General features: G+C 38.1%; 2 protein-coding genes across 2 annotated transcripts; both read right to left on the bottom strand.

The window, feature by feature from the left end:
- Window positions 1-267: 267 nt before the first annotated feature.
- Spmip10 (sperm microtubule inner protein 10) lies at window positions 268-6,565 on the bottom strand. Its single transcript, XM_005324136.3, has 3 exons — window positions 6,489-6,565; window positions 5,469-5,577; window positions 268-569 (listed from the first exon to the last, which is right to left on the bottom strand). Exons 1-3 carry the CDS (start codon window positions 6,563-6,565, stop codon window positions 360-362), a joined length of 396 nt encoding a protein of 131 aa, XP_005324193.1. The 3' UTR covers window positions 268-359.
- Window positions 6,566-8,728: 2,163 nt separating this feature from the next.
- Phax (phosphorylated adaptor for RNA export) lies at window positions 8,729-24,327 on the bottom strand. The gene is made up of 5 exons (XM_078048185.1): window positions 23,797-24,327; window positions 21,072-21,685; window positions 19,155-19,275; window positions 13,555-13,638; window positions 8,729-9,561 (listed from the first exon to the last, which is right to left on the bottom strand). The coding sequence occupies exons 1-5, from the start codon at window positions 23,890-23,892 to the stop codon at window positions 9,292-9,294; spliced, it is 1,185 nt and encodes a 394-aa protein (XP_077904311.1). The 5' UTR covers window positions 23,893-24,327; the 3' UTR covers window positions 8,729-9,291.
- Between the last annotated feature and the right edge of the window lie 3,487 nt (window positions 24,328-27,814).

A 27,814-nucleotide genomic window follows, 5' to 3' on the forward strand; every position in this document is an offset into this window, starting at 1 on the left:
TGATAAAGGTAGAGGAACATGATGAGGTCAGACATTGGTACTAGACCAGTCTGCTGTTCTTTACCTGCTTGATATTAAATTAGTATAAATGAAAGCAGTTCTCCTTCCTATCCCATAGTAATTTGCAAATCACATTATTGATTTATGATCTTTAAAAATATTAAAGTTGTAGATGAAATACAAACGACGTACAGTACCTTAAACACTTATCAAAGGGAGGTGGAGAATAAGGGATTGAAACACTTTATCACTTTATTTTTATTTTTTTTGGTGGTGCTGGGAATCTAACCCAGAGCCATGTTCATGCACTCTATCACACATCTGCTATCCCAGCCAGTTTTATCACTTAATTCCTCTGATCAGACTAGTCGCCTTCTAAAGCCATGGGAGATCACAGTGCTTTGGTATTTAGAGAGAGGTGAATGCAAAGGCATATCTGTAATTTTTATTTCTGGTGGGCCTTTCTTCAAGACAATTGTGCGATCTTCCCCGTGGCAAAGCCTTTCACTGTGATCCAAAAAGAGAGAGTCTTCTAGTGGTCCAGTATGGATCCCACATGCTTCTGCTTTCTAAAAGAAAAAAAAAAAAAAAAACCTCTGCTTAATATCACATCAAACATCATTTTCTTTCTTTCTTTTTTTTTTTTTTAAGAGAGAGTGATAGAGACACAGAGAATTTTTTAATATTTATTTTTTAGTTTTCGGTGGACACAACATCTTTGTTTGTATGTGGTGCTGAGGATCGAACCCAGGCCGCACACATGCCAGGCGAACATGCTACCGCTTGAGCCACATCCCCAGCCCCATCATTTTCTTGTTATATCAAGATGAAATTGTTCTGATCATTTTTCTAACTATCTGATGGACAGAGTAATATCTCTTCTAAAAGCAGAGCTCTGTGACTTGTTATTAACCTGACTACCAGGATGAGCCAGGAGGACTGAAGATTATACAGGTGGTAGGTAAGCCTGGAGTCAGATCATTAAACTTCAGCTTCACTACTTACGTGACCTTGTACAGGTCACATGCCACTCACCTCAGACTTAGTTTTCTCAAATATAAAATGAAAATATCAAGGGGACTGGAGATATAGCTCAATTGGTAGGGTGCTTGCATTGCATGCACAAGGTCCTGGGTTCAATTCCCAGCACCACCAAAAAAAAAAAAAAAAAGTCAAAGAAGACCTTAGAAGATGGAAAGATCTACCTTGCTCTTAGATAGGCAGAATTAATATTATCAAAATGACCATACTTCCAAAAGCACTATACATATTTAATGCCATTCCAATTAAAATCCCAATGACATTCCTCATAGAAATAGAAAAAGCAGTCATGAAATTCATCTGGAAAAATAAGAGATCCAGAATAGCTAAGGCAATCCTTAGAAGGAAGAGTGAAGCAGGTAGCATCACTATACCACCAGACCTTGAACTATACTACAGAGCAATAGTAACAAAAATAGAATGATATTGGCACCAAAACAGATTGGTAGACCCATGGTACAGAATAGAGTACACAGAGACTAACTCATATAATTATAGTTATCTTATATTAGACAAAGGTGCCAAAAACATGCATTAGAGAAAAGATATCCTCTTCAACAAATGGTACTGGGAAAACTGGAAATCCATATGCAACAAAATGAAATTAAACCCTTCTCTCTCACCATGCACAAAACTCAACTCAAAATGGATCAAGGACTTAGGAATATAACGAGATTCTGCGTCTAAAAGAAGAAAAAGTAGGCCCTAATCTTCATCATGTGGGATTAGGTACCAACTTCCTTAATAAGACTCCTATAGTGCAAGAATTAAAATCAAGAATCAATAAATGGGATGGACTCAAACTAAAAAGTTTCTTCTCAGCAAAAGAAACAATCTGTGAGGTGAATAGAGAGCCCACATCTTGGGAGCAAATCTTTACAAACCCTCAAACATCAGATACAGCACTAATCTCTAGGATATATAAAAAATTCAAAAAGCTAAACACCAAAAAACAAACAAACAAACAAATAACCCAATCAATAAATGGGCCAAGGACATGAATAGATACTTCTCAGAAGATGATATATAATTAATCAACAAATATATGAAAAAAATGTTCATCATCTCTAACAATTAGAGAAATACAAATCAAAACCATTCTAGGGCTGGAGATGTGGCTCAAGCGGTAGTGCGCTCGCCTGGCATGCGTGCGGCCCAGGTTCGATCCTCAGCACCACATACAAACAAAGATGTTGTGTCAGCCGAAAACTCTCTCTCTTAAAAATAAAAAAGAAAAAAAATTCTAAAATTTCATCTCATTCCAGTCAGAATAGCAGTTCGTATGAAGACAAACAATAAATGTTGGCGAGGATATGGGGAAAAAGATACACTCATACACTGCTGGTGGGATTGCAAATTGGTATAACCACTATGGAAAGCAGTATGGAGATTTCTTGGAAATCTGGGAATGGAACCACCATTTGACCCAGCTATCCCTCTCCTCGGTCTATACCCAAAGGACTTAAAAACAGCATACTACAGGGACACAGACACATCAATGTTTATAGCAGCACAATTCACAATAGCTAAACTGTGGAACCAACCTAGATGCCCTTCAATAGATGAATGGATAAAAAAATGTGGCATATATACACAAAAGAATATTACTCAGCAATAAAGGAGAATAAAATCATGGCATTTCCAGGTAAATGGATGAAGTTAGAGAAGATAAGTGAAGTTAGCCAATCCCAAAAAACCAAATGCCAAATGTTTTCTTTGATATAAGGAGGCTGATCCATAGTAGGGTAGGGAGAGGGAGCATGGGAGGAATAAAGGAACTCTATATAGGGCAGAGGGGTTGGAGGGGAAGGGAGAGGGCATGGGATTATAAATGATGGTGGAATGTGATGATCATTATTGTCCAAAGTACATGTATGAAGACAAGAATTGGTGTGAATATACTTTGTATACAACCAGAGATATGAAAAATTGTGCTCTATATGTGTATTAAGAATTATAATGCATTCCACCGTCATATATATATATATATATAAACATAAACACAGGATTTAAAAGTATCCCTTAAAAGTTTATCCTAACTTTGGAACATATTGAGAACATCTGAATCCCAATTATTTCTTCCAGGACATTAAATATCCCTCTTGCTTTGTTTAATTGAAAATGAGGTAACCATACTTTTTAAAAATCATAAATAAAAGGATTGTCTACAAAAAAGGGGTTAAAATTTAAAAAAAGGATTCTTTGAACATTGAACAAAACACATGTGAAGGAAGGCTGGGTGTAATTCAGCAGTAGAGTACTTGCCTGATCTGCTTAAAGCCCTGTGTTCAACCCCAGCACTGGGGAAAAAAAACAGGAAAAAGAAAAGCAACTTATGTGAATGAAAATGCTTTTGCCCATTACGAGGTATTAAATTGATATAAAGTTTGATGCTGTTGTTATAATTGTTGCTGGATAAATAACAGCAATAGGTTATTGACTGAAGTGTACATCTGCTTTTGATGTCTCAATATTGAAGAATAGCATTCTGGCCTGGCTTTGGAGTGCAGCCCTGTTTCTGGAACATTGTGTTATCACTTCTGAGTTGTTAAGTGTGTGTGTTTGTGTGTCTGTATGTGCATTATCATCTAAGGAAAAATGGTGAGAATAAATAGGAAAAGAAAATAATAACCTAGAATTTACTCAGTATGGCCAAATTCACTTCATTTAATTAAGTTTCATGGTAATTCTATAAGGTAGTATGTACCAGTTCCCAGTCACTAATTATGTGTTTAAAATTGTTGGGAATACTTTAAATTGCAAAAATGAAATAGTTCTGAAAAATTATATAGGATTATTGCTCTAAATAAGAAGATCAAGCTAGGAGAGTAGCTCAGTGACAGAGCATGTGCTTAGTGGGGAAAAGGCCCTAGGATCAGTCTGCAGCACCAACCAACAAACACACACAAGAAAAAAAAATGCTTTGATGCATCCAAAACAAAATTTTTCTTACTAATTTTAATTCATAAAATGTATACATTGTAGTTCTATTAAATGAAAAAGACAGGTCCTACTAATACTGTCACTAGGCTAAAGTTATATAGGACATTAAAAATTCCTTGGTAAGTCACTAAATTACATTAAATATAGTCAAACATTAAGACCATAGTAAGTCTTAATAATAAACATATATGAATTTTGTATTTAAGTTTAATACTTGAGTCATTATTTCCTCAGATTTTTGTTTTCAAAACTATCAGATAAAAATACATATAAAATCATCATCCCAGGGCAAATGCAGCCCCATTTATAACATTGTTCATGTGCATTTAATAAGAAAACAATTGAACCATATCTTACGATATATTTAACATAAATATTTGTAGTTTATAAAAAATCTCTGTCTTGGAAAAATATATTCTTATTCAACATTAATCATTTAGCCAATTAGAATTTGCAAATTATTTATACAAACACATTTTCTTTTATGTATCCTTATTTGAAGTTTCCTCTCATAGTCTGATTATTACAATATATTCTATTCTCTCTTAAAAGAAAACCCAACTTACTGCTGGGCATGGTGGCGAATGCCTGTCATCCCAGGGCTGGGGAGGCTGAGGCAGGAGGATGACGAGTTCAAAGCCAGCCTCAGCAATGGTGGGATGCTAAGCAACTCAGTAAGACCCTGTCTCCAAATAAAAAATAGGGCTGGGGATGTGGCTCAGTGGTTGAGTGCTCCTGAGTTCAATCCCCAGTATAAAAACAAAAATTACCATTTCATAAGTAAATATGCTCAATCCAAAGTTGAAAAAGGTTTTAGAAGTACTGATTAAGAACACTGAATGGGGGCTGGGGATGTGGCTCAAGCGGTAGCGCGCTCGCGGCCCGGGTTCGATTCTCAGCACCACATACAAACAAAGATGTTGTGTCCGCCTAAAACTAAAAAATAAATATTAAAATTCTCTCTCTCTCACTCTGTCTTAAAAAAAAAAAAAAAAAAAAAACACCAATGGGCAATCTTCAAGTCTAGACCAACTGTTCCCATGACTCTCTACTTGAACATTCAGTGTGACTTAAAACCTATATGTTCTATACATGTATGATATAGCTTTTTTCAAAAAATTTTATAGACAGATGCAATATCTTTGTTTATTTATTTTTATGTGGTGCTGAGGATTGAATCCATTGCCTCACATGTGTGAGGTAGGTGCTCTGCTACTGAAGCACAACCCCAGCCCCTGATGTAGCTTTAATACTAATGGCACCTGCTTCTAATAGGCTTAACACTGCCAGTTAGCATCATGTGGAGGTTCTGAGATCCTTTTGTATGCCTATTTTGTTTATATTTGCATTATTGTATTGCCTAAACGTTTACTTTCAAATTTATGTGAAAGCGCATCAAAATCATTTTTGTATAGTCATATATATCTTACAGATTATATTCAATGGTATAAGCTTGTAAATGATGAATATTTGTGAGAAAATACCTTCAGATTCACATTCCTGAATTCCATATTTTCTTTCCAAGGCATGACATAACGTGCTGGGATCATCCCTTGCTTTAATGAAAACCGTGGCAAATGAATCTCATCATACCTGAAGATTAAGAAAGCAAGAAAAAGGAATGTCTTGTGAGTTTGTTGTTTTGGCATCATTCCAAGGAATTGAGGTGATTGTGTCCATGGTGTTTGGACCCTTGAAGCTGCAGGACAGAGAACTGTGCTATTCAGGCTCACCTAATAGGCCATCAGTTCTTTAAAGCCCCACATTATCACCAAGATCAAGTCAGGGTTGGGTACCTCCAGCTGCATGCAGTCCTTTATCGTCTGCACACAATGTCCATATAACCAGATGTGTTTTTTCCCCCCTTTTTTTCTTTTGGGGCAGTGCTGGGGCTGGAATCTAGAGCTTCCTACATGCCAGGTAAATGCTGTGTCACTGAGCTACATCCTCAGTCCCCACATAACCTGATTTTAAGACAGCAGGCAGGGCTGGAGATGTGGCTCAAGCGGTAGAGCGCTCGCCTGGCATGCGTGCGGCCCAGGTTCGATCCTCAGCACCACATACAAACAAAAGATGTTGTGTCCGCCGAGAACTAAAAAATAAATATTAAAAAAAAAAAAAAAAGACACACACACACACACACACACACACACACACACACACACACCAAAAGAAAAGAGAAGAAAAGAAAAAAGAAAAGTTAAAAAAAAAAGACAGCAGGCAGTGTACTGTTGTACCATAATTTGCCTCAGGCCTACTCTTGTCTAAAGGAAATCTCTGGCCAGTGGCAGAAACAAATACCACCCCATCCCCAGACCCAGAAACTAACTTGGCTTCTAAATTTATATGTGATCAGGCTTTCACTGCACATGTATGATATTTCCCTCTGGAACATAAAATTTTCTGTATCAATGTGAAGGAGAAACAGTTATTGTCATTTATGTAGCTCCCAGACTGTGGAACAAATCAGAAGTCAAAACCCCTCAGAACCCTTAAGTCCTCACTTATTAGCAGGATTATATGAATTCTCATCAGAGCAGTCATTGGATAAGGTCAGATCACTGTCTTTTCCTGAAGCCATCACTGCCAGCAGTGACAGAATTCTCATCTAGAACCCAATTCACTGACCTAATCTAATGGAACTACTGCCTCTGATGTAACAATGTCTTGTCAATTTCATAGCAAACTTTAGAAGTTAACATAAACAGCTGAGAGGGCCAAGCTCAGAGCTACTTTCAGTGGTAATTTTATTTTATTTTAATCTCCCTTCTTGGGAAAGACGTTAACTTTAAAACTGGTAATGCTTGCAGATATATTGCAAATTTGACACGTATTGGAAATACACTTGCTAAATCTAAGTCATATTAACATTTTCTATTTGCTTTTGGCTAATTTTCCTCCTTACATACTGCACATCATCATTGATAAATGTTCCATTTGTTTTATCACCTATTACTTAAGACACACTTTCAGTGTAAATCAAGTTTAAATCCCACCAACTCATTTTATCTTGTGATATTGCAGAATATTTCAGACTATAAAACTCTATAATAAAGTCACAAGTGAAGATAAGTACTTCAATTACTATGACAGAGGCAGAATGTTATTAGTGTAAATCCTACAGACTAGCAAGAAAAATATACAGGAAGAATTATAGTGAGATACACTGGTTTTGTGGGAGTATAAAATGAATACATATATGGGAAGTTTGGACTCTTTCTTTCAGAAAAGTTTAGAGAAGAGTAAAATTGATAAATGTAAAAAACCTTAAAAATGGAAGCATTTGTTTCTACATGACAGTAGGATGCTACCCATATCAGATATCTGTGTGGTTTCAAATGTTAAAGAAGCAAATACTGATAAATGAACTGGTACAGTGGATATAAGGGAAATTTTCATGAAGACAAACAGCCTTAGGCATCAGTGCCCTTTAAAAACTATAACTTTCAGTAGAAAAAAAAATACCAATATTTACTGTATATTATGTGGCAGAAAATACTACATCTTTAAAGTCACCTCTCAGTGCTGGGGATGTAGCCCAGAGGAGGAGCGCTTGCCATGTGCAAGGTGTGTGATGGTGGGTGGTGTTGGATCACCCCTCATGAATGATTTCAGGAACAATATTCAGTTACATATTTAGAATATTTTTCTTCCCTTGGTTATACCAATTTTTTTTTACATATTACTTTTATTTGCGTTTTTTGTATATATGTGACAGTAGTATATTCTAACATACTATACATATGTGGAGCATGAGTTATTCTAATTAGGATCCCATCCTTATGGTGGTTATATCAATTTTATGAAGAGTATTTGAAATTAAAAAATGTCAGAGCTGGAAGTGTAGCTCAGAGGTGAAAGCTCATGGTTGGCATGTGCAAAGCCCTGAGTTCAAACTCTGGCACCAAATAATAAAACTAATTTTATTTTTGCATTGTTTATAAATAAAAAACATCCAATAACCACTTCCCTCTAAGATCTAACTGCAAAGACTATTTTTCAGATACTGAAAGACTTCAAGTACATTGTAAGGAACAGTTTATAACTGTTGAATTATTCATTTTTGCTTAATAAAATCTACTTGTTAAGCACAGTTTTGCTTAAGATATTTTGTAAATTATTTAAGACTTGGAACATTTTAAGTGTAACTACTTTCGTCTTTAATAAAAACAAGTTATTTGAAACTTCATGCAGATATGACATTTTAAATACCTAACTTTCATAATATAAGGTAAAACAGTCTTAGGTAGGCAACTACTGGGAATTTAAAAAATGTCCATAATGTCACACAGGTATGGATCACATTCAGTATCTAGTATATGACCAAGTTAATTAATAAGTCAAAAACAATGTTGGTCATGAATTGGCATGAACATACTTTATATACAAAGATAGGAAAAATTGTGCTCTATATGTGTAATAAGAATTGTAATGCACTCCACTGTCATGTATTTAAAAAAAATAAATAAAATCAATTAAAAAAAAACAACAATGTTGGGTGCGGCGGTGCATGCCTGTCGTCCCAGCTACTGGGGAGGCTGAGGCAAGAGGATCACAAGTTCCAGGCCAGCCTTAGCAACTTAGCAAGACCCTGTTCTAAAATAAAGAAATAAAGGGTTGGGGCTGTAGCTCAGTGATAGAGCATCCCTGGTATCTTTCTCGAGTACCACAAATCCCTAAAACAAACAAATGAATGAAACAAAATAAAACCCAACAAACAACCCACCAAATTCACAACCAATACTTCTTTGAAAAGCTTCTGATATTTATTTGCTTCTGCATAAACAAGAGGGAAGAGCCTTCAATATAAACCTTTTTTAAGTCTCTATCCTTAAAACTGCCTAAGAGTTCTTACAATATAGAAAAAAACAAATTTGAATGCATTTGTAACAGCTTAATTATGTGTGTCCCATCTGGATCTTTTAATGGAATGTTTTGAAACCAAAGCATAATTTACCACAGACAAATCAGAAAAAGAAATTAGATTTTTGAGTGGTGTGTTACAATGACCTGGACAAAACCAATTATCAACTAGTAAAATACTCTTAATAATTAGCACATGCAACAGAGAAAATTAAATCCTATGTAATATACTGTATAGTGTCAGACATAAGCCATCTTTAAATGTTTCTATCAATTGTATTCATCTCTCCACATATATTAATTTTTATTTAAAACAAGAAACAGTTCTCTTTTCTCCTGATTCTCATGTTTATCAGTGCAAGTAAAACAAAGCAATCTCAATAAAAATGGGTTATTACAATGTTATTTTAGAAAGGTCTATTCCTCAAAATGTCCAAAATGTTCTTAAAAGATGTCCAAATCGTGAGAATGATCAACCTCAATGGCCTCCTCTGCATCCAACTTGGTTTCACCATGTCCTTCCTGTGGCTCATCAAGAGAGGCCAGGGCCTCATTTGTGTCACTTGCAAAAGTTTCTCGTGATGTATCATCTTCTTCTTGAAAATTCAAACTTTTAATGGCTTGTTTCATCTTTTTACCCAATATTTGTGTCCTCCTTTTCCTAGCAGCTTTTTTATTTTCATATTCCTTTTGATTTTCGATGTAGAAAATATCCTATAATAAAAAAGAAAAACTTTATCAGACATAGTCTAGCATCTTAAGTAAGTATTGACTGCAAGTAAAGATTGAAGCTATAATTCAAATCCAATCTCGTGTTGGATTTAATGAATCATACTTATTCCACCTGAACATATCAAGTCTACAGTCAGGTTTTCTAAATGAAAAGATATAATACAAAAATCATGTTGTTTCGAGTTTAAGTAAAATGTAATTGATCACAACAAAACAGAAGCCTTTGGAATAAAGATTTACTAACTTTGAAATGTCATTCTAACTTATGTAATGTTCATGCTAAGAAATCAAACCGTGAGCCACTGCACATGCCTCTAATCCCAGAGACTCAAAAGGCTGAGGCAGCATATTGCAAATTCATGGACAGTCTGGGCAATTTAGCAAAACCCTATCTCAGAATAAAAAACCAGGTGCAGTGGTGCATGTCTATAATCCCAGTGGTGCCCCAGCAACAACTAGGCACTAAGCAACTCAGTGAGACCCTGTCTCTAAATAAAACACAAAGATAGGGCTGGGATGTGGCTCAGTGCTCCAGTGCTCCTGAGTTCAATCTCCAGTACCCCCCACCCCAAAAAACAAAAAACAACAACAACAAAAAAAAACAAATCAGGGCTGGGGGTGTGGCTCAGTGGTCGAGTGCCCTTGAGTTCAATCTCCAGCACCCCCTACCCAAAAAAGGAGGAGAGGTTGAGGATGTAGCTCAGTGGTAGAATGAATGTCCCTGGATTCAATGCACAGAACAAAATAATAAAATATTATATGAAAAAGAAAAAAAATAATGTGGGAAATTTGATACAGATAACTATGCAGAGATAAAGAGAAATCAAATTAGATCATGGATTTAAAGAGAAGGCCAAATGAACTACAGTAAGACAGGGAAGGTTTAAAAGGAAGTTGGTATAGATGGATACACTTCTGAAACCCTATTATCCTCTGGGAAAGGACTCCTAAAATTTGTATCCAAGTCTGTCCCTATCATTCTCTAAAGTACACAAAGTACGAATGCCTTATTTATAAAAAGTACTATGGAGAATGGTGAGATAAAGGGGACTCACTCCTAAAATTTATGCTAAATAGTTACAAGTAGCACATATTAGCAAAGGAAGGAGTAAAGAACTTTGCAATAAAGGGGATAAAGGAAAAAGTTCAGAATGAGTGTTCAGAAAGAGGATAAGAAAAAGAACAGAAGAGCTACAAAGGTGAATTCAAAAGTAGGCTAGCTATCATTTACTAAGTGAATATTTTTATATGCCAGTCATGCTAAAAACTTCACACATTAACTAATTTTATCCTCACAAAAACTTTATGAGGTAGGTATACTATCTCTTTTTTCAGAGAGAAAAAAAAAAAAAAAGGCGAAAGATTACAGAGCTAACATGAGAAAGTACAAGGTCTAAACTCAAGACTGGGGGGGTGCATGTAGCTCAGCTAAGCGGTAGAGTGTTTGCCTGGCATGTGAGGCCCTGGGTTCCACCTCTGACATGGTGGGGTTGGGGGGAAGGTCTGAACTCATATAATTTCTCCAAATCTATATTCTTTTTCTTTTCTTTTTTCCCCTAGTACCAGGGATTGAACCTAGGGGCACTTAAGCAGTGAGTTACATCCCTAGTCCTTTTTATTTTCTATTTTGAGACAGGGTCTCACTAAGTTGCTGAGGTTGGCCTTGAACTTGCAGTCCTCCTGCCTCAGCCTCTGCTTCTGAGATTATAAGCATGTGCTACCATGTCTGGCTCAGATCTATATCCTTAAAAATCTATTTATACCGCCTTCACAAAAGTTTAATAATTTGGCATTTTTTAAGAGTGTACTTGTCAAGTATAAAGATAATAATAAGCTTCCTGAAGTATTTTCATTTTATGTGGAAGCACAGTAAGCATCTTCACAGAAAAAATGTCAAGTAGAATACTGCTTGGCAATACAGTAATTTTATAAAGTTCCCCTTTCCCTTCAAAGATGGCAATCCTTTCTAAAAAGGAACTTCATTCCTACAGGCTATGGATTTAATAGAATAAAGCAGGGAATGGCCCAAAGAAATATTGTTGCAACATACTCTCACAATAAATGCTGACAAAAGAAAATCTAAGGGAAATATTTTTGCATCCCATATTCATCAAGTAAAGAACCTGACTACATACTGTTTTATAAAGGGAGACTGTTAGGCTGTGCCTTTAAAAAATGACAACTAAACTTTTATTTATTTATGAACTTTGTTATTTTCTAAAAACTGAAGTAATTACAAGTTCACTCAAACAAAAACAAATAAAACCATAAATGATAAAAGCAAATCATGTTCCATAATTAAAAAATTAAATAATATCAAATTTTGAATTCTGAAAACCCCCCAATGTATAATAATACTCACATAACGAATTCTCAGGAACACAAAAATTGTCAAGAATACCTTCAAGCTGTCTTGCTGGCACATGCCTGTAATCCCAGTAGTTCAGGAGGCTGAGGCCCTAGGCAACTCAGTGAGACCCTGTCTCTAACAAAAAAGGGTTGGGAATGTGGCTTGGTGGTTAAGTGCCACTGTTCTATCCCTGGTACCAAAAACCAAACAAACAAAACCAAAACAAAACACCTTCCAGTTCATAAGAAATATCAAAAGATGGAGGAAAAAATGGAAAAAAAGTCACAAGGAGATAATCACCAGAACATTAATAGGATAAACTAACATTCTATTAAATAACCATCATTCAAAAGGTTTTAAATGACAAGGGAGGAAAATGCGGGATTAAAAACAACAAAACAGGGCTGGGGATGTGGCTCAAGCGGTAGCGCCGTTTGCCTGGCATGTGTGTGGCCCGGGTTCGATCCTCAGCACCACATACAAACAAAGATGTGTCCGCTGATAACTAAAAAATAAATACTAAAAATTTCTCACACTCTCTCTTAAAAAAAAAAAAAAAAATCCAACAAAACATACGAGGGGCTGAGGTTGTGGCTCAGTGGTAGTGCACATGCATGAAGCACTGAGTTCAATTCTCAGCACTACATACAAATAAATAAAATAAAGGTCCACCAACAATTAAAAAAAAAATATATAAAAAAACCTATATGATAACTGGAACATGGAAACCTATATTGGATCCTGGTTGAGGTGGAAAATATAAAATAAATTATTAGGACAACTCAGAAAATTGGAACAAGGTCTCAATATTGGATCTTAGGACATGGTTGTTGAAATAATGAGGCTGAACATCATGATGTTTGCTACTTATTTCCAAATGAAACAAAAAGAAATTCAATAGGTAAAGCAGGAATGTCAAAATAAGACAGCCATGGCATTGCATACCTGTTATCTCAGTGACTTGGAAAGTTGAGGCAGGAATATCACTAATTAGAGACCAGGCTGGGCAACTTAAACTCAAAATTTTTCTTCTGGCACTGGGGATTGAATTCAGTGCTCTTTATCACTGAGCCATATTTCCAGCCCTTTTCATTTTTTATGTTCAGACAGAGCCTAAGTTTCAGAGGCTGACCTCACACTTGGGATCCTCCTGCCTCAGCTTCCTCTGTTGCTGGGATCATAGGTGTGCACATTCACACTTGGCTTCAAAATTACATATTTTAAAAAGGGCTGGGGATGTATCTCAGATGTACAATGCTCTGTGTTCCAGTCCTAGTACTGGGAGGGGATGGACATGAAACATCAACCATCAATGTCATTTTGGTAGAGAATATATGGGCATTAATCTTATTACTCCATCTATTCTGCATGTTTAAAAATGTCCATTAATAAAAAATTTTAGGATGATTGGAAAAATAATTACATGCTAAGAGAACAGGACTAAAAATCTCGATCTTGGCTCTGAAAGGGAAGAAAAAGAGGAGGCAAGCCTTCACAAAATGTACAATGACAAAATTGGTCCATTTAAGGCAGAGCAGGTGATGAAGTTGGAAAGCAAACCCAGAGGCTGAGTGAGCAGAGGTGAAATCACAATGGAGCTTCAAAGCCAAGAACATTATCATTACCTTAATTTGTTCTTCACTGATACTTGGGGTGTTTTTTAGGAGATTCAGAAAAACTCCACCTGGTGTTCTTCTTCGGCTACCATTCTACAAAAAATAAACAAAACAAACTGTGAACTACATACGACTTTTCTTTCCTTTTCTTCTTTTTTTTTTTTCAGTGCTAGGAACTGAACTCATGGCCTTGAATGTGTCACAAGTGCTCTACAAGTGAGTTTCCGTCCCCAGTCCTCAAACTAGACTTGTCCAAGGAATAGCCAATGTATCTTTTTTTTTTTTTTTTTAAAGAGAGAGTGAGAGAGGAGAGTGAGAGAGAGAGAGAGAGAGAATTTTTATTATTTATTTTCTAGTTCTCGGCGGACACAACATCTTTGTTGGTATGTGGTGCTGAGGATCGAACCCGGGCCGCACGCATGCCAGGCGAGCGCGCTACCGCTTGAGCCACATCCCCAGCCCAACCAATGTATCTTTTAAGAGACAAGTGGAGAGAGAGAGAGAGAGAGAGAGAGAGAGAGAGAGAGAGAGAGAGAGAGAGAGAGAGAGAGAGAGAATTTTTTAAAAAAATATTTATTTCTTAGTTTTCGGCGGACACAACACCTTTATCTGTACGTGGTACTGAGGATCGAACCCAGGGGCGTGCGCATACCAGGCGAGCATGCTACCGCTTGAGCCACATCCCCAGCCCCTAATTCTGACTCTTAAAATGACTGGATTTTCTGCTTTTATCTGCCATCTGGACAAATCGGTCCATATTCTGATATTAAAATATATCATAAAACTTCAATAATTAATAGAGTGGTAATAAAACTAAAAGGATAAATGTAATAGAATAGAAAATCCAGAAATAGAGTCAAATATTTGAGAATTTAATATATAATAGTATCTCCAATCTGAGCCATATAGGAAAATTTATTAATACCTCATGTCTTACACTATGATTAATTAATTAAAGATTTAAGTATACATAATGATAGGATACATAGAGAAAAACAGTTGCTTTTTTACCTTTTTTTTAAGTACTGGGGGACTGAACCCAGGAAACTTTATCACCGAGTCACATCCTTAGCCTTTTTAATTTTTTAACTTGAGTTAAGAGTCTTGCTAAGTTGCTAAGGGCCTAAATTGCTGAGGCTCATCTTGAACTTGTGATACTCCTGACCTAACCTCCTAAATCACTGGGATTACAGGAATATGCCACCCATTGCATGCTTCTCACTATTCATGGTAGTTATATTCTTTCAAGTTGCTCCAAACACTGAATTAGCAAATAATGAAATAGAGAGAAAATAAGTGGTTGTTTGTGCAAGCCACTGACACAACCTGTTTGTCAATGGATCAACATGTAGCTTTGTCATATTTGAGTATGTTTATAAAGACATCTTATTTAAAATATACTACTGGAGCTGAAGGTATAGCTCAGTGGTAGAAAGCATGTTTAACAAACATAAGGCCCTGGGTTTAATCCTCAGCATGGCACATACACACACAGAAATAAATGTATTCATTAACATTGAACTCATGGCTGACCACACTACATAAATCATGCCTAAATGAAGCTTATCTAACACATATTTTCCCTGTAAGGCAAGTCACAGAAGCACCCAGCACTACCCCTGAGGGATGGGGGTGCTTTTTTTGGTACTGGGGATTGATCCCAAGGGTGCTTAACCACTATACCACAACTCATCCCCCCTTTCTTTTTTATTTTGAGACAGAGTCTCACTAAGTTGCCAAGGCTGGACTCAAACTTGCAATTCTCCTGATTCAAGCTTATGAATAGCTGGGATTATCAGTATGTACTGCTATGCTCAGCTTGAGAGGGTGGGGGTGGGGGTGCATTTTAAACAGCTGACTCACCAGAAATGTGAAGCACAATAGTGTGGAAAGCATGGCACTAAATAAAAAGACATTGAAAAGGACTCTTGCTTACACAATTAGAGTTGAAAGATGCAGAGTGTTGCCTCATTCACCTTAGGCTGGGAATGTATGCACTGGGCAAATTCAATTTTTTTTGATCACTCTGCATATCTATAAATAACTGTAAAAACAAACTACTAATATTGATTTTGAATTTATAAATAACTTTTAGCAAGTAGGCAAATATGCAAATATAAAATCAACAAATAATGAGACCAACATATGTGAGTGTGTGGGTACACATGTAATATAACAGAAATAAAAAACTATAATGCCACCAGTCATTGGCAACTTTAAAAAGAATGAAGAGCCAGGTACAGTGGTGCACACCTGTAATCCCAGCAGCTCAGGAAGCTAAGACAGGAGGATCACAAGTTTAAAGCCAGCCTCAGCAACTTACTGAGGCCCTAAACAACTTAGTGAGACCCTGTCTCAAAATAAAAAAACAAAAAAGACTGGGGATATAGCTCAGTGGTTAAGTAACTCTGGGTTCAATCCCTGGTACTTTTTTACGGGGGAAAAAAGGGGACTCTCTTTATTTTATTTATTTATATATGGTGCTGAGAATCGAACCCAGTGCCACACACATGCTAGGCAACCACTTTACCACTAAACTACAATCCCAGCCCTGCGGCTCTCTTTTTCTTACATTTTCCATCTAATTTGTTGGAATATCCTGTTGGTGTCACCTAGAATCTGACCACTTTTTTCCATGCCAGAGTTATCACTGTGGTCCTACCCACATTATCTCTCACCTGCATTATTAGCCTCTTAAGACACCTTTACTGCTTCCACCCTTATCCACCATCCCCTTCAGTCTATTCTCAACAGAATTGCTTATGTCATCTATTCAAAACTCTTTAAGAGCTATTTCATAGCAGATGTGATGGTACACACCTGTGATCCCAGCAACTGGGGAAGCTGAGACAGGAGGATCTCAAGTTCAAGGCTAGCCTCAGCAACTGAGCAAGATCCTAAGCAACTTAGTGAAACCCTGTCTCAAAAAAAAGGGGGGGGGGCGCTGGTGGATGTAACTCAGTGGTAAAGTCCTCCTGGGTGAAATCCCTAGTACCCATCCCATAAATAAATAAATAAATAAATAAATAAATAGCTATTTCATTAAAAATAAAAGCCAAATTCTTTAAGGTGCAAATGATGCCCCACTAGATCTTGTTGCACATTACCTCTCTGACCTTATATCCCACTTCTCTAAAGCACTCTGCTCTAGTTGCAAAGATCCTTTGTTCAAACCAGGTACCAGGAAGAGATTAGGATGATGAGAGACAACTGAATCTTCCAAGGACAAAGTTGAAGACTATCTTCACTTAAAATTCTGTATATTAATTTTAATTTTTGATAATATTGCATTAAAATATCATTTGTCTTGATTACTGAATTTTTTGGCACTCCATCAAATTTTGTACCCAAAGCAAGCAATAGCTTACTTTACCCTATTTCTAGTCTGCTAAGTAGCTTTCACTTCTAACATGGCTGTTACTTCTACTTGGCCTGTTCTTTTTGTAGTACTGTTTCACATTCTTCAAGTCTTTGTTCAAATTTCTAACCTAACCACTCCTATTTAATAGTGACTTTCTATTACCTCCATTTGATCAATTTTGGCGTTTAATAGATACTTCCTATACTTCCATTTGATCTATTTCTTTTTCCATGGATATATCACATTCTGGTTCATTTGAAGTTATTATATTTGTGGTTTATAGACTATTTTCCTCTCACCCTCAACTACAACATAAGCTTCCTGTTCTAGAATAGGCTTGGCACATGGCAGTCCTCAATCAATAATTGTTCAAAGAAAGAATGTATCAAAAGGAAGTGAATCTCAATTTGTACCTTCTTAACATTTTGTACATTTGCCATTAGTTCAATGGAACACAAAATTTTATTACAATATTGAAATACCCAATCTTTACATAAAAGAACACCCCTGTCCCTTTTAACAAGAAATGCAGTCCAGCAGAAGAAAGGAACTTTCCTATTTTTAATATTTATTTATTTATTTATTTTTCTGTGGTGCTAACAATCGAACCCAGTGCCTCACACGTGCAAGGCAAGTGCTCTACCACTGAGCTACAGCCCCAGCCCTCAAAGAACCTTAATAGTGACATAAACAGGTATGTCAGTGTATTCATGATTATTAAAATTTGTTTTGTTGTTGACTTCTGTAATTTATGTTGACAGGCTATTTCCTCAGCCAATGCTGCTAACTCTCTAATTTGTTTCTTTCTCTTCATTTCCATAGCATACTATTGATCTACTCTCTTGTGCTGTGAGAACTGGATAAAAATAAATTACAAACCAGGAATAACAAGAGGGAAACCATTCACACTCAGATCTTCACCCTGTGGTGTAATCTGAATTGAATGAGATCTGCAAAACCATTCTAGAACTGCCACTGCCTGTGATCAGGCCCTGGCCAGATGTGCTCTTTTCATCATTCTGAAACAGTAAACAGTGTTTCTCCACTTTCTTTATTGCTCCCCTACCCCAGGAGCTATTTCAGATTTTTTCCTTTTGGTCTCCACCACCCATGATATTGTAATATAAATGGATCACTGTAAATCTGTCTGGGCTTTATAACATAACAATAGTGAATTTAAGAATGCATGAATCAGGGCTGGGGTTGTAGCTCAGGACAAGAGCACTTAACATGGCAATTTGAGAGGTCCTGGGTTTAATCCCCGTGCCACTGTAAAATCCTTACTGAGATAGGGATTTAGAAGAGAGAGAGAGAGAGAGAGAGAGACAGACAGATAGAGAGAGAGAGAGAGAGAGACAGAGAGAGAGAGAGAGAGAGAGACAGAGAGAGAGAGAGAGACAGAGAGAGACAGAGAGAGAGAGAGAGAGAGAGAGAGAGAGAGACAGACAGATTGATAGATATTGAATCTTAAAGGAAATACCCACAAGCCACTGAAGGGTTAGAGAGCATAGTTGTAAATCTTGAGCATCACGCCTCTGTAAAATGAGGGAAATATGAAAACGTATGGAAAACTGGCACAAAATTGTGCACCCTCACCCTGGATGCACCTCCGGTCCAGCCCCTGATATAGCCCTTAAATATTGGATCCCCAGCCCAAGTCAGAGCTATTTCTCACTTTACACAGCCCATATTCTCCCTTGAATGTATATCGACTTCCTAAATAAACCTCTGTTTATGCCTCTGTCTGGTTTGTGCTGAAATTCTTTTCTGTCACATATGCCAAGAACCCTGCTTGGACCCTTCTTCACAGACATCTCTACTATCACATCTTGACACAGGTTAATCTTCATTTTATACCTAAGGGAACTGAGACTCTAAGCAGTCGTATAATTAAACCAAATTGCAGTTGCAAAGTTGTATTTCAAGATCTATGTTCTCAAAATTCACACTTCTAGACTCCTACCAGACTCCTGTCTTAAAATTTTAGGTGCTACCTTTAATGAATCATATAGGGATATGTTGTCAACTTCCTAATAACAGACTACAATTTATGTTTTTTTGTAAGGAAAGTATTAATTGAAAACAAGAGGGTGCCAAACTTTTATATTTAGTTCTCACTGTTAATTTTGTCTGAAACACATTGCAATAATGTATGGTAAGTAAGAGGTCCAAAAGAGGGAAGTTCACTTTCTAGGGTGAAAAAAACATGACAAACAATTCTAAAATACAAACTGTGAATCAGTCTTACCATTATAAAAAGGCCACCATTTTGTTCGACTTCTGCAGTTTCCATTAGAAGTTCAATTGCCTTTTTGTTCCCAATTATTCTCACTACTCGGGCTATCAGATCTTTCTTTGGTTCTTGTAACCTGAAAAGAAACAAAGTAAATTTAACCTTTTATTTGTTGTTGATGAAATCTACTTTAGTCACCAGTATAGCCCTTAACTAGAATCAAATCCCTATTCTAATAACATTTGCTTTTCTAAATATTCAATAATTAACTGAGTCACTGACATGGAAACACCTAATTTGGGGTCATGCAAAGAGACAGTAACTTCAGGGTTCCATATCAAGTCTTATACTTGACATTTTTATTTGCTTTACTGGATTATGGCAGATTTCAAAATACATATATACACACGCAGCAAGGTGAATATAAGCCTGAGTTCAAAAAAGATAAACCTAAAAGTTGGTTTTCCTAATTCCAGAGATATCTGGGAGCTTTAAACTGGATAGGATCAAGCCAGGCATGATGGCACACATCTATGATCCAGCTTCTCAGGAGGTTGAGGCAGGAATACTACAAATTTGAGGCCAGCTTGGGCAATTTACTGAAACCTTGTCTCAAAATAAAAAATTAAAAAATGGGCTGGGTTATGTAGCTCAATGGTACAGTGATTGTCTAGCATGTGTAAGGCCCTGGGTTTAATCAATCAATTAAAAACAAAACACAAAGCTTGTGAAAAACACATGACTTATAAATTTACCACCCACTAAGCAATTCTACTCCTAGGTATTTACCTAAAAGAAATGAAAATGTATTTAATGATAGCCAAAAGTGAAATATTCATATCCATCGGACATGGACATATACAGATCTAAAAGGGAATTAAGTACTGATTGCTATATAACATGTATCATTCTCAAAAACACTTCACTAAGTGAAAGAAACCAATCATAAGAACACATATATGATTCCATTTGTCCAGAAAAGGCACATATGTAAAAACAGAAAATAGATTAGTAGTTGTCTGGAAATGAGCAATGATTAATTGTAAATGGACATACAAATATGAAAGATCTTACTGAGTTATGGAAAGGTTTTAAAAGTAGGAAAACCAACTTTTAGGTTTATCTTTATTTCATGGCATTAAGCACACACCTATAATCCCAGCAACTTGGGGAGGCTGAGGCAGGAGGATTGCATTGCTAAGACAAGCACTGGCAACTTAGTAGGACCTTGTCTCAAAATAAAAAATGCTGGGGACACAGCTCAATTGTGGAGTACTCTTGGGTTCAATCCCAAGTATTGCCAAACTCCAACACTTGAAAATGAGTGAGGGCTGGGGATGTGGCTCAAGAGGTAGCGCGCTTGCCTGGCATGCGTGCGGCCCGGGTTCGATCCTCAGCACCACATACAAACAAAGATGTTGTGTCCGCAAAAAAAAAGAAAATGAGTGAATATTATCAAATGTAAAATATATCTCAATAAAATAAGAATCACAAATGAGCACTTAATACATGAGTTTAAAAAATGTTTTCTGGTGGGCTGCGTTGTGGCTCAGTGGTAGAGCGCTTGCCTGGCATGTGTGAGGCTCTGGGTTCGATCCTTAGTACCACATAAAAATAATAAATAAATGGGCTTTGTGCATGCTAGGCAGGTACTCCACCATTTCATTACATCCCCAGCCCAAAAATGTTTTATTTAAAGAGCTATACAGCACTAAATAAAAGTTCATGAAAGTATATACAAATTATCCTACCAGGCCTGTCCAAATTTAAGAAAATAAATGTATTCAGATAATCAAATAAGCCTAGTTAATTCCACAAATTAAAAAAAAGTCTCAAAAAGGAACATCATTATTAAAGCATTTTGCATTTATGTCCTGTAAACAGAAGATATCTGGTCAAATGTTCATTTATAGGTCAAATTTAAATGCTTACCTGAAAGAAATTTCATCAGCCACTTTCTCTTGAGAATCTTCTTCTGTGATCTCATATCGGCCTTTATAGTTCATTTCTAGTCTGTACCCTACTCTGTCTTTGACAGGCCGTTTCCTTTTCAGATGACCTTGCCCATTTTCCTCTTCCCTTGACTCCATATTTTTGCTGCTGTGCATATATTCATCTAGTTCTTTATCTAGTTCTTTTGTACATTCTTGAGATTCCCTTTTAAGTTTCTTAGCAAGTAAATAATTGTAGGTTTCAGATTGTCTGCTTTTGTCAATAGTGCCCTCCATTCCCAAGATACCAAGTTCAGTGGCCACTGCATCTTGATTCTGTTCCTGTAGTACGGCACCCCATATGTTGTTAACTTTCTTTGCCCCACCAACAGGTGGTTTCTCACTGTTCTGGTCAAATTGAAAAGGCTCCGATTTGGAAGGAGGATTAACACACTTCTGACGCTTGCGTTTCCAAAGAGAGCTATCATCATCTGAATCAGAAAAACTCTCTTCACTTGAATCCACACTTTTAACAGTCCGATAATGTGACACTGGTACACAGGCTGTTGCAGTGCTCTGGAAGGACCTCACAGCACTGTCCCCATCTAGCACTTTCTGCAAGTGAGAGAAAATAGAGTCAATTCCATAAAACATAGCAACTCTACCCACCATGAGTTATTTTTAAAAACTCATTTAGATTCATCTGAAGTATTCTGAAACAAAACTCATCTCCAAAGACATTTCTGAAATCAATCCAGTCCCCACTTTTCCAAAATTCCACATGAAATTGCTGATGAGGGGATGGGGGATGGCAGGTTAACCAAGGATTGAACTCAGAGGCACATGACCACTGAGCCACAACCCCAGCACTATTTTGTATTTTATTTGGAGACAGGGTCTCAATTCCTTAGCGCCTCACTTTTGCTGAGGCTGGCTTTGAATGAGATCTTCCTGTCTCAGCCTCATGTGCACCACTGTGCCCCAGGAAATCTGCTAATTTTAAAGCCACAAATTTAATTTCCACAGCTAAAGCATCACTTTGTTTTAAAAGGTTTCCTAGAAATTTACCAAAGCTTTCAATTCTCACCTTTAAAAGATTTCAATCTTTTCAGTTATGACCAGAATGTGTGAAAATGATATACACAGTAATTGTTAGTGGCAGGATTTGTTATCTATTTCCAAAGATACCTATCTTAAATTTGGACACAACTTCCCTTATATGGATGGTTCTGTGACTGTACTCCTTTTAGAGTAGATGGTGAACTCCTAAGAGGAAAAATTCTAACCAATACTTTCAAAACCGCCGATTTCATGGCATTAAGTTAACCAAGTCACAGGCCAATTTATATAAAACAACTCGAAAGAGATTAAAAAACAAAATAATCCTGGTTTCAATTTTGTAAGACATTTAGATGCAAAATAAGTCACTTTTTCATTTTAGAATAATAATTGTACAATCTTATGGGGTTTAATATGATGTCTAGACACACCCATACTCTGGGTACATTCAGATTAGAGTAATTAGCATATTCAACTCAAATATTGATCATTTCTTTGTGGTCAAATATTCAAAATCCTCTCCTAGTTATTCTCCCCCACCCTTTACTGGGGATTGAACCTAGGATCTTGCACATGCTAGGCAAGGACTCTACCACTGAAGTACATCCTAGCCTTTTTAAATTTAGAGATGGCCGGCCTTGAATTTTTGATCCTTCTTGTAGCCTCCTGAGTAGCTGGTATTAAGGCATGCAACGCTGCACTTGGCTGCTTGTAGCTTTTTTGAAATATACATTAACTATAGTCACCCTACTGTGCTAAACAACATTTGAACTTATTTCTCCCAACTCTTTGTGTTTGACTTTTGCTTTTTGTACTAAACACTAAATCGATTAAGTATTTGTTCAACTACTATATGCTAGAAATGGGGGTGGAAGTGATTAAGTGAGTAAGAGGATAGCCTCTCTACTTTCCAATAATAACAGAAGCTAACACTTCTGGAGCATGACTGTGTGCGGTATGCTTCATCCAATCTTCACAACTCTACTGATAACGGCACCTAAATAGTGAAGCTAAATAACCCGCGGGTTAGACAGTGGAGCGGCTGGGATTTGAACGCTGGCAGCTTGGCACCAAAGACCTCTCAAAGAGGTAGCTACCTAGCACCGGGGGATTCACAACAAATTCCCACTTAGAAAAGACAAAACCTAATGTCACGGTACTGTAGGACAAAGCTAGGCTCGGTGGGAAGACTTAAGACCAGGCCCCCTGGTGTGCAATGAGCTTCTTTCTTGGAGCTCAGTTTCCCAATCTGCCGTGGACAATAAGAAACACCAAAGGTAACGCTGGGTCTTTGTCCCCAGGTTCCAAACCAACCAACCTAACAGCTCTGGAGTGGGGAAGCCGGTTAAGCTTAGAAAAATAGCAGAGCTCAGAAGGCTGAGAAGAGAGGCCGGAGCCGCTGCACGCCCTTCTCGGAGGCCACACGGCTCTCGGGCTCCGCTTCGCCGCGCGCTGCCGGCTGGTGTTCGCACGCCCCGCGGCCGCTGCCACCGTCCCCGACCCAAACCACCCCACAGCCCCCAGCCGCCCGGCGCCCACTACGAAGCCCTGGTTCTGCTCGCCCGCCGGGAGGCCGTCGCGCTCCCTCCTCTCCCCGCCGCCCGCGCCAAGCTTGCAGCTGGGGCTCCGCGCGCCCGGATTCTTCGGCCGCCCGGATTTGTACTCACCGGCACTTGGAGAGGCCTATCGCTGGCTGCGACCGTCATGTCGGAATCCGAGTCGGAGAGCTGCCCGTCTTCCATGTCGCTGGCTTCCAGCGCCATCTTCCAGCGGCGCGGCGCGGCGCGGCGGGTCAGAAAAGCACTTCCGGCGGCGGCGCCAAGGCCTGGAGGCGCGGCTCGGGCGTCCCCGCGCGCCAGAGGGAGTGGGACGGAGACTGCAGCGCGTCCGTGGGGCGAAGCGCCCTGCAGCTCAGGGTAAACGAACCCGCCCTATGCCTCCAGGACTTTTTTTCCTGACTTTGTCTTGGTGGAAACACAAACCTGTGCGGGAAAGCGGTCGTCTGCGGTTCCTCCCGCGTCCTCACACTCCTTGCCTGGATGCCCTGAGCGAGCCTCCACGCTTCTGTTCTGGCTCCTCCACAGTCCATTCCACCTGTAGCTTTAGGCAGGAGTGAGGGACCAGACGGTAACCCGAGGTCACAGTCCTTTCCGACCTCTAGGGGCTTCTCTGCTCACACTAGTTCTCTGCATGGCAAACAAGCCCCAGCAGTCCGGGCACGTGGCCAATGGCGCGGGTCAGTCGCTCGCTCTCCCCAGCCCTTGGTGCTGCTCGGGACACCCTTTATTTTCCAGGCTAAAGGCCTTTGCTATTGCTGTTCTCCTGCCTGGACTCACTGGCCTCCCGGGCCACCCGCGCCTTACAAAGATGGTTCTCTCACAGTATTCTGGTTTTTGATCAAATTTCACCGCAGAGAGGTCTTAACCTTCTTTAGCCACCCTAAGTAAAACAGGGTAATGTCATTCTTGAACTCATGGTTTTCTTCGTGGCACTGATAGTTGTATTTTTAAATTTGCACTTGAGTTTTCCCTTGAGTCTGTTTTATTCACTCCCCACCTCCCCCGCCATGTCTCTCCCAGTTACTTTGTGCGCATGGCAGGTGATCAAGAAATATTTATTAGAGTGGCTTCCGCCTATAATCCTAAGGACTTGGAAGGCTGAGGCAGGAGGATTGCAAGTTTAGCAATTTAGCACGCCATAAGCAATTTATTGAGACCCTGTTTCAAAATACAAAATACTGGCGATGTAACTCAGTGTTTAAAGTGCCCCTGGGTTCAATTCTCAGTGTCAGCCACAACAACAATAAACAACAACAACAAAAAAAACCCAAACCCCCCAAAATAGAAATTTGGCATGGTGGGCACACGCCTGTAATCCCAGCTTTTCTGGGGGCAGAAGCAAGAAGATTGCAAGTTTGATCAGCCTCAGCCATTTAGCAAGATCCTATCTCAAAAAGGAAAAAAAAAAAAAAAGTAAAGTGGCTGGGGAAGTAACTCCAAGATAAAGTGACCTTGGGTTTAATCCCTAGTATAAAATAAATAGGACTGAGAGTGGAGCTCAGTGGTAGAACCTACTGGGTTCATTCCCCAGTAAGAAGGGAAAAAAACAAAAATTTATTGTGGCTGAGAGTATAGCTCAGCATAGCTTAGTGGTAGAGTATTTGCCTAGCATACACAAGGCCTTGTGTTCCATCCTGCATTGTAAGAAAAAAAAAAAAAAAGAGAGATTCTGATCCATCTCAATATGTCTATGTTGTGATATAGTACCAGGATTCAGCTTAACCAGACCAAAGTCACCTTGAGATTTTACTGTCATGGTTTGTCCCTGAGTAACCTTCAGTTTCCTAGCATGAATAAAACCATAAAAACATATGGGGCTTTATGACTAGATCCTGGTACCATCAGCACCAGGAATGTATCTCCTTGATATTAGGTTGTGATAAACTCAATACATTCTGACTTGGATGAATTCTCTTTTGTCCTATTAAATAAACCTCCTCTTTTGACCCAATTGTTGGGATCCACTGGTCTTGCTGCCACCTAAGACCATGCTTTTGTCAGAAAGTTCCCAATAAACTGCACTCTGTGCAATCCTGGATGTCAGCCTCTTTCTTTGGTTTTTCTAGCACCTCAGCACTGGTTCTTATATGTTGGAACCAGGTTTTCTGGAACATACAGAGATTGTTTTCTTTTTTTCTCCATATGTATCTGTTATCTGAGCACCATTTATTGAAAATACTTTCTTTTCCCCATTGGATAGCTACTTACTTGTTGGGAAAAAAAAAATCATCTGATGGCTAGGGTTGGTAGAGCATGTACTTTATCATGAATGAGGCCCTGGGTTGAATCCCCAGCTCTAAAAAAACAAATCAACCAACCAATCAACAAACAAACAAACAAAATAATTGGAGCATCTGAGTCTATTTTTGAACTCCCTATTCTGTTCTGCTCTTTTTCTATCTTAAAGCTAGTAGCAGCACACTATTTTAATAACTGTAGCTTAGAGTAAACTTGGATTGAGGTGTTGTTAGTCTTCTAAATTTGCTTTTCTTAGTGGGGTGTTGTGAGGTATGGTGGTAATCCTAGCCACTCAGGAGGCTGAAGCAAGAGGATTGCAAGTTTGAGGCCAGCCTCAGCATCTTAGTAACATTGTCAACAACTTTGTGAGACTTTATCTCAGAAAATAAAAAGAACTGGGGTTGTAGCTCAATAGCAAAGCACCCCTGTGTTAAATCCTCAATACCAAAATAAATAAAAATAAATTTGCTTTGGCTATTCTAGGTCCTTTGCGTTTATTTATTTTTTATTTGTTCTTTTTAGACATATGTAACAGTGGAATGTATTTTGGTATATTACACATACAGGGAGTATAATTTATTCTAATTAAAATCCTATTGTGGTTGTACATGATGTGGAGTTACTCTGGTAGTGTATTTAAATACAAGGATAGGGTCTGGGGTTGTGGCTCAGTGGTAGAGCACTTGCCTAGCATGCGTTCGATTCTCAGCATCACATATAAATAAATAAAGTAAATGTCCATTGACAACAAAAAAAATTAAAAAGTAAATAAATACAAGAATAGGGAAGTTATGTCCAGTTAATTCTATTGTCCCTCCTATACCCCTCCTGGTTCCTTTCCTGGTCTTTTGCATTTATATATAAATTTTAGAATTAGTCTGTCTAATCAGATGCAGTGATGCATACCCATAATCCCAGCAACTTGGTAAGCTGAGGCAGAAAGCTCATAAATTCAAGACGATCCTCAGCAACTTAGTAAGATCCTTAGTAAGTTAAAAAAGAATGGGGAGGTATGGAGATATAGTTCAGTGATAAAGTATCCCTGGGTAATCCTCACCACCACACCCATTCACCCACACACAAAGTATATATTTTTACCAAAGAAATATCTAGTGGCATATGTTTGATATTTTGTTGTATCTACAGATCAATTTGGAGAGAACAGATATCTTAGCAATGTTGGATCTCCAATCCATGTTCATGGTATAGCTATCCATTTATTTAGATCTTATTTCATGTCTCTCAGCAACATTTCATAGTTTTAATATTTTTTTTAAAGAGAGAGAGAGAAAAAATTTTAATATTTTTTTTTTTTTTAGTTTTTGGCGGACACAGCATCTTTGTTTGTATGTGGTGCTGAGGATTGAACCCCAGCCGCACGCATGCCAGGCGAGTGTGCTACCGCTTGAGTCACATCCCCAGCCTTCGTAGTTTTAATAGTGTTGGATGTATTTTATTCTAGTTATTCCAAAGTATTTTATTTGAAAAATCATCTTTAAATTAGAACCTGTAATGGTTTAGATATAAGGTGCCCCCAAAAGCTTTTGTGTGAGGCAATGCAAAAAAATTTAGAGGTGAAATGATTAAGAACCTTGACCTAATCAATATATTAATCCCCTCATAGGGATTAACTGGGTTTTAATTGTAGGCAGGAAAGGTATGGCTAGAGGAGCGGGACACTGGGTGCATGCTTTTGTGATGGAGATATATATATATATATATCCTTCCATGGGAGAGGAATCTCTGTTTCCTGGTGTTTTCCTCTACCATACTCTTCTGTCATGATGTTCTGCCTTACCTCGGGCCCCAAGGAATGGAGTCAGCTGACTATGGACTAAGACCTCTGAAACCATGATCTTCAAAATAACCTTTTTCTCCTCTAATTTTT

Source organism: Ictidomys tridecemlineatus, chromosome 1 (assembly GCF_052094955.1).
Source record: "Ictidomys tridecemlineatus isolate mIctTri1 chromosome 1, mIctTri1.hap1, whole genome shotgun sequence".
Classification (NCBI taxonomy): Eukaryota; Metazoa; Chordata; class Mammalia; order Rodentia; family Sciuridae; genus Ictidomys; species Ictidomys tridecemlineatus.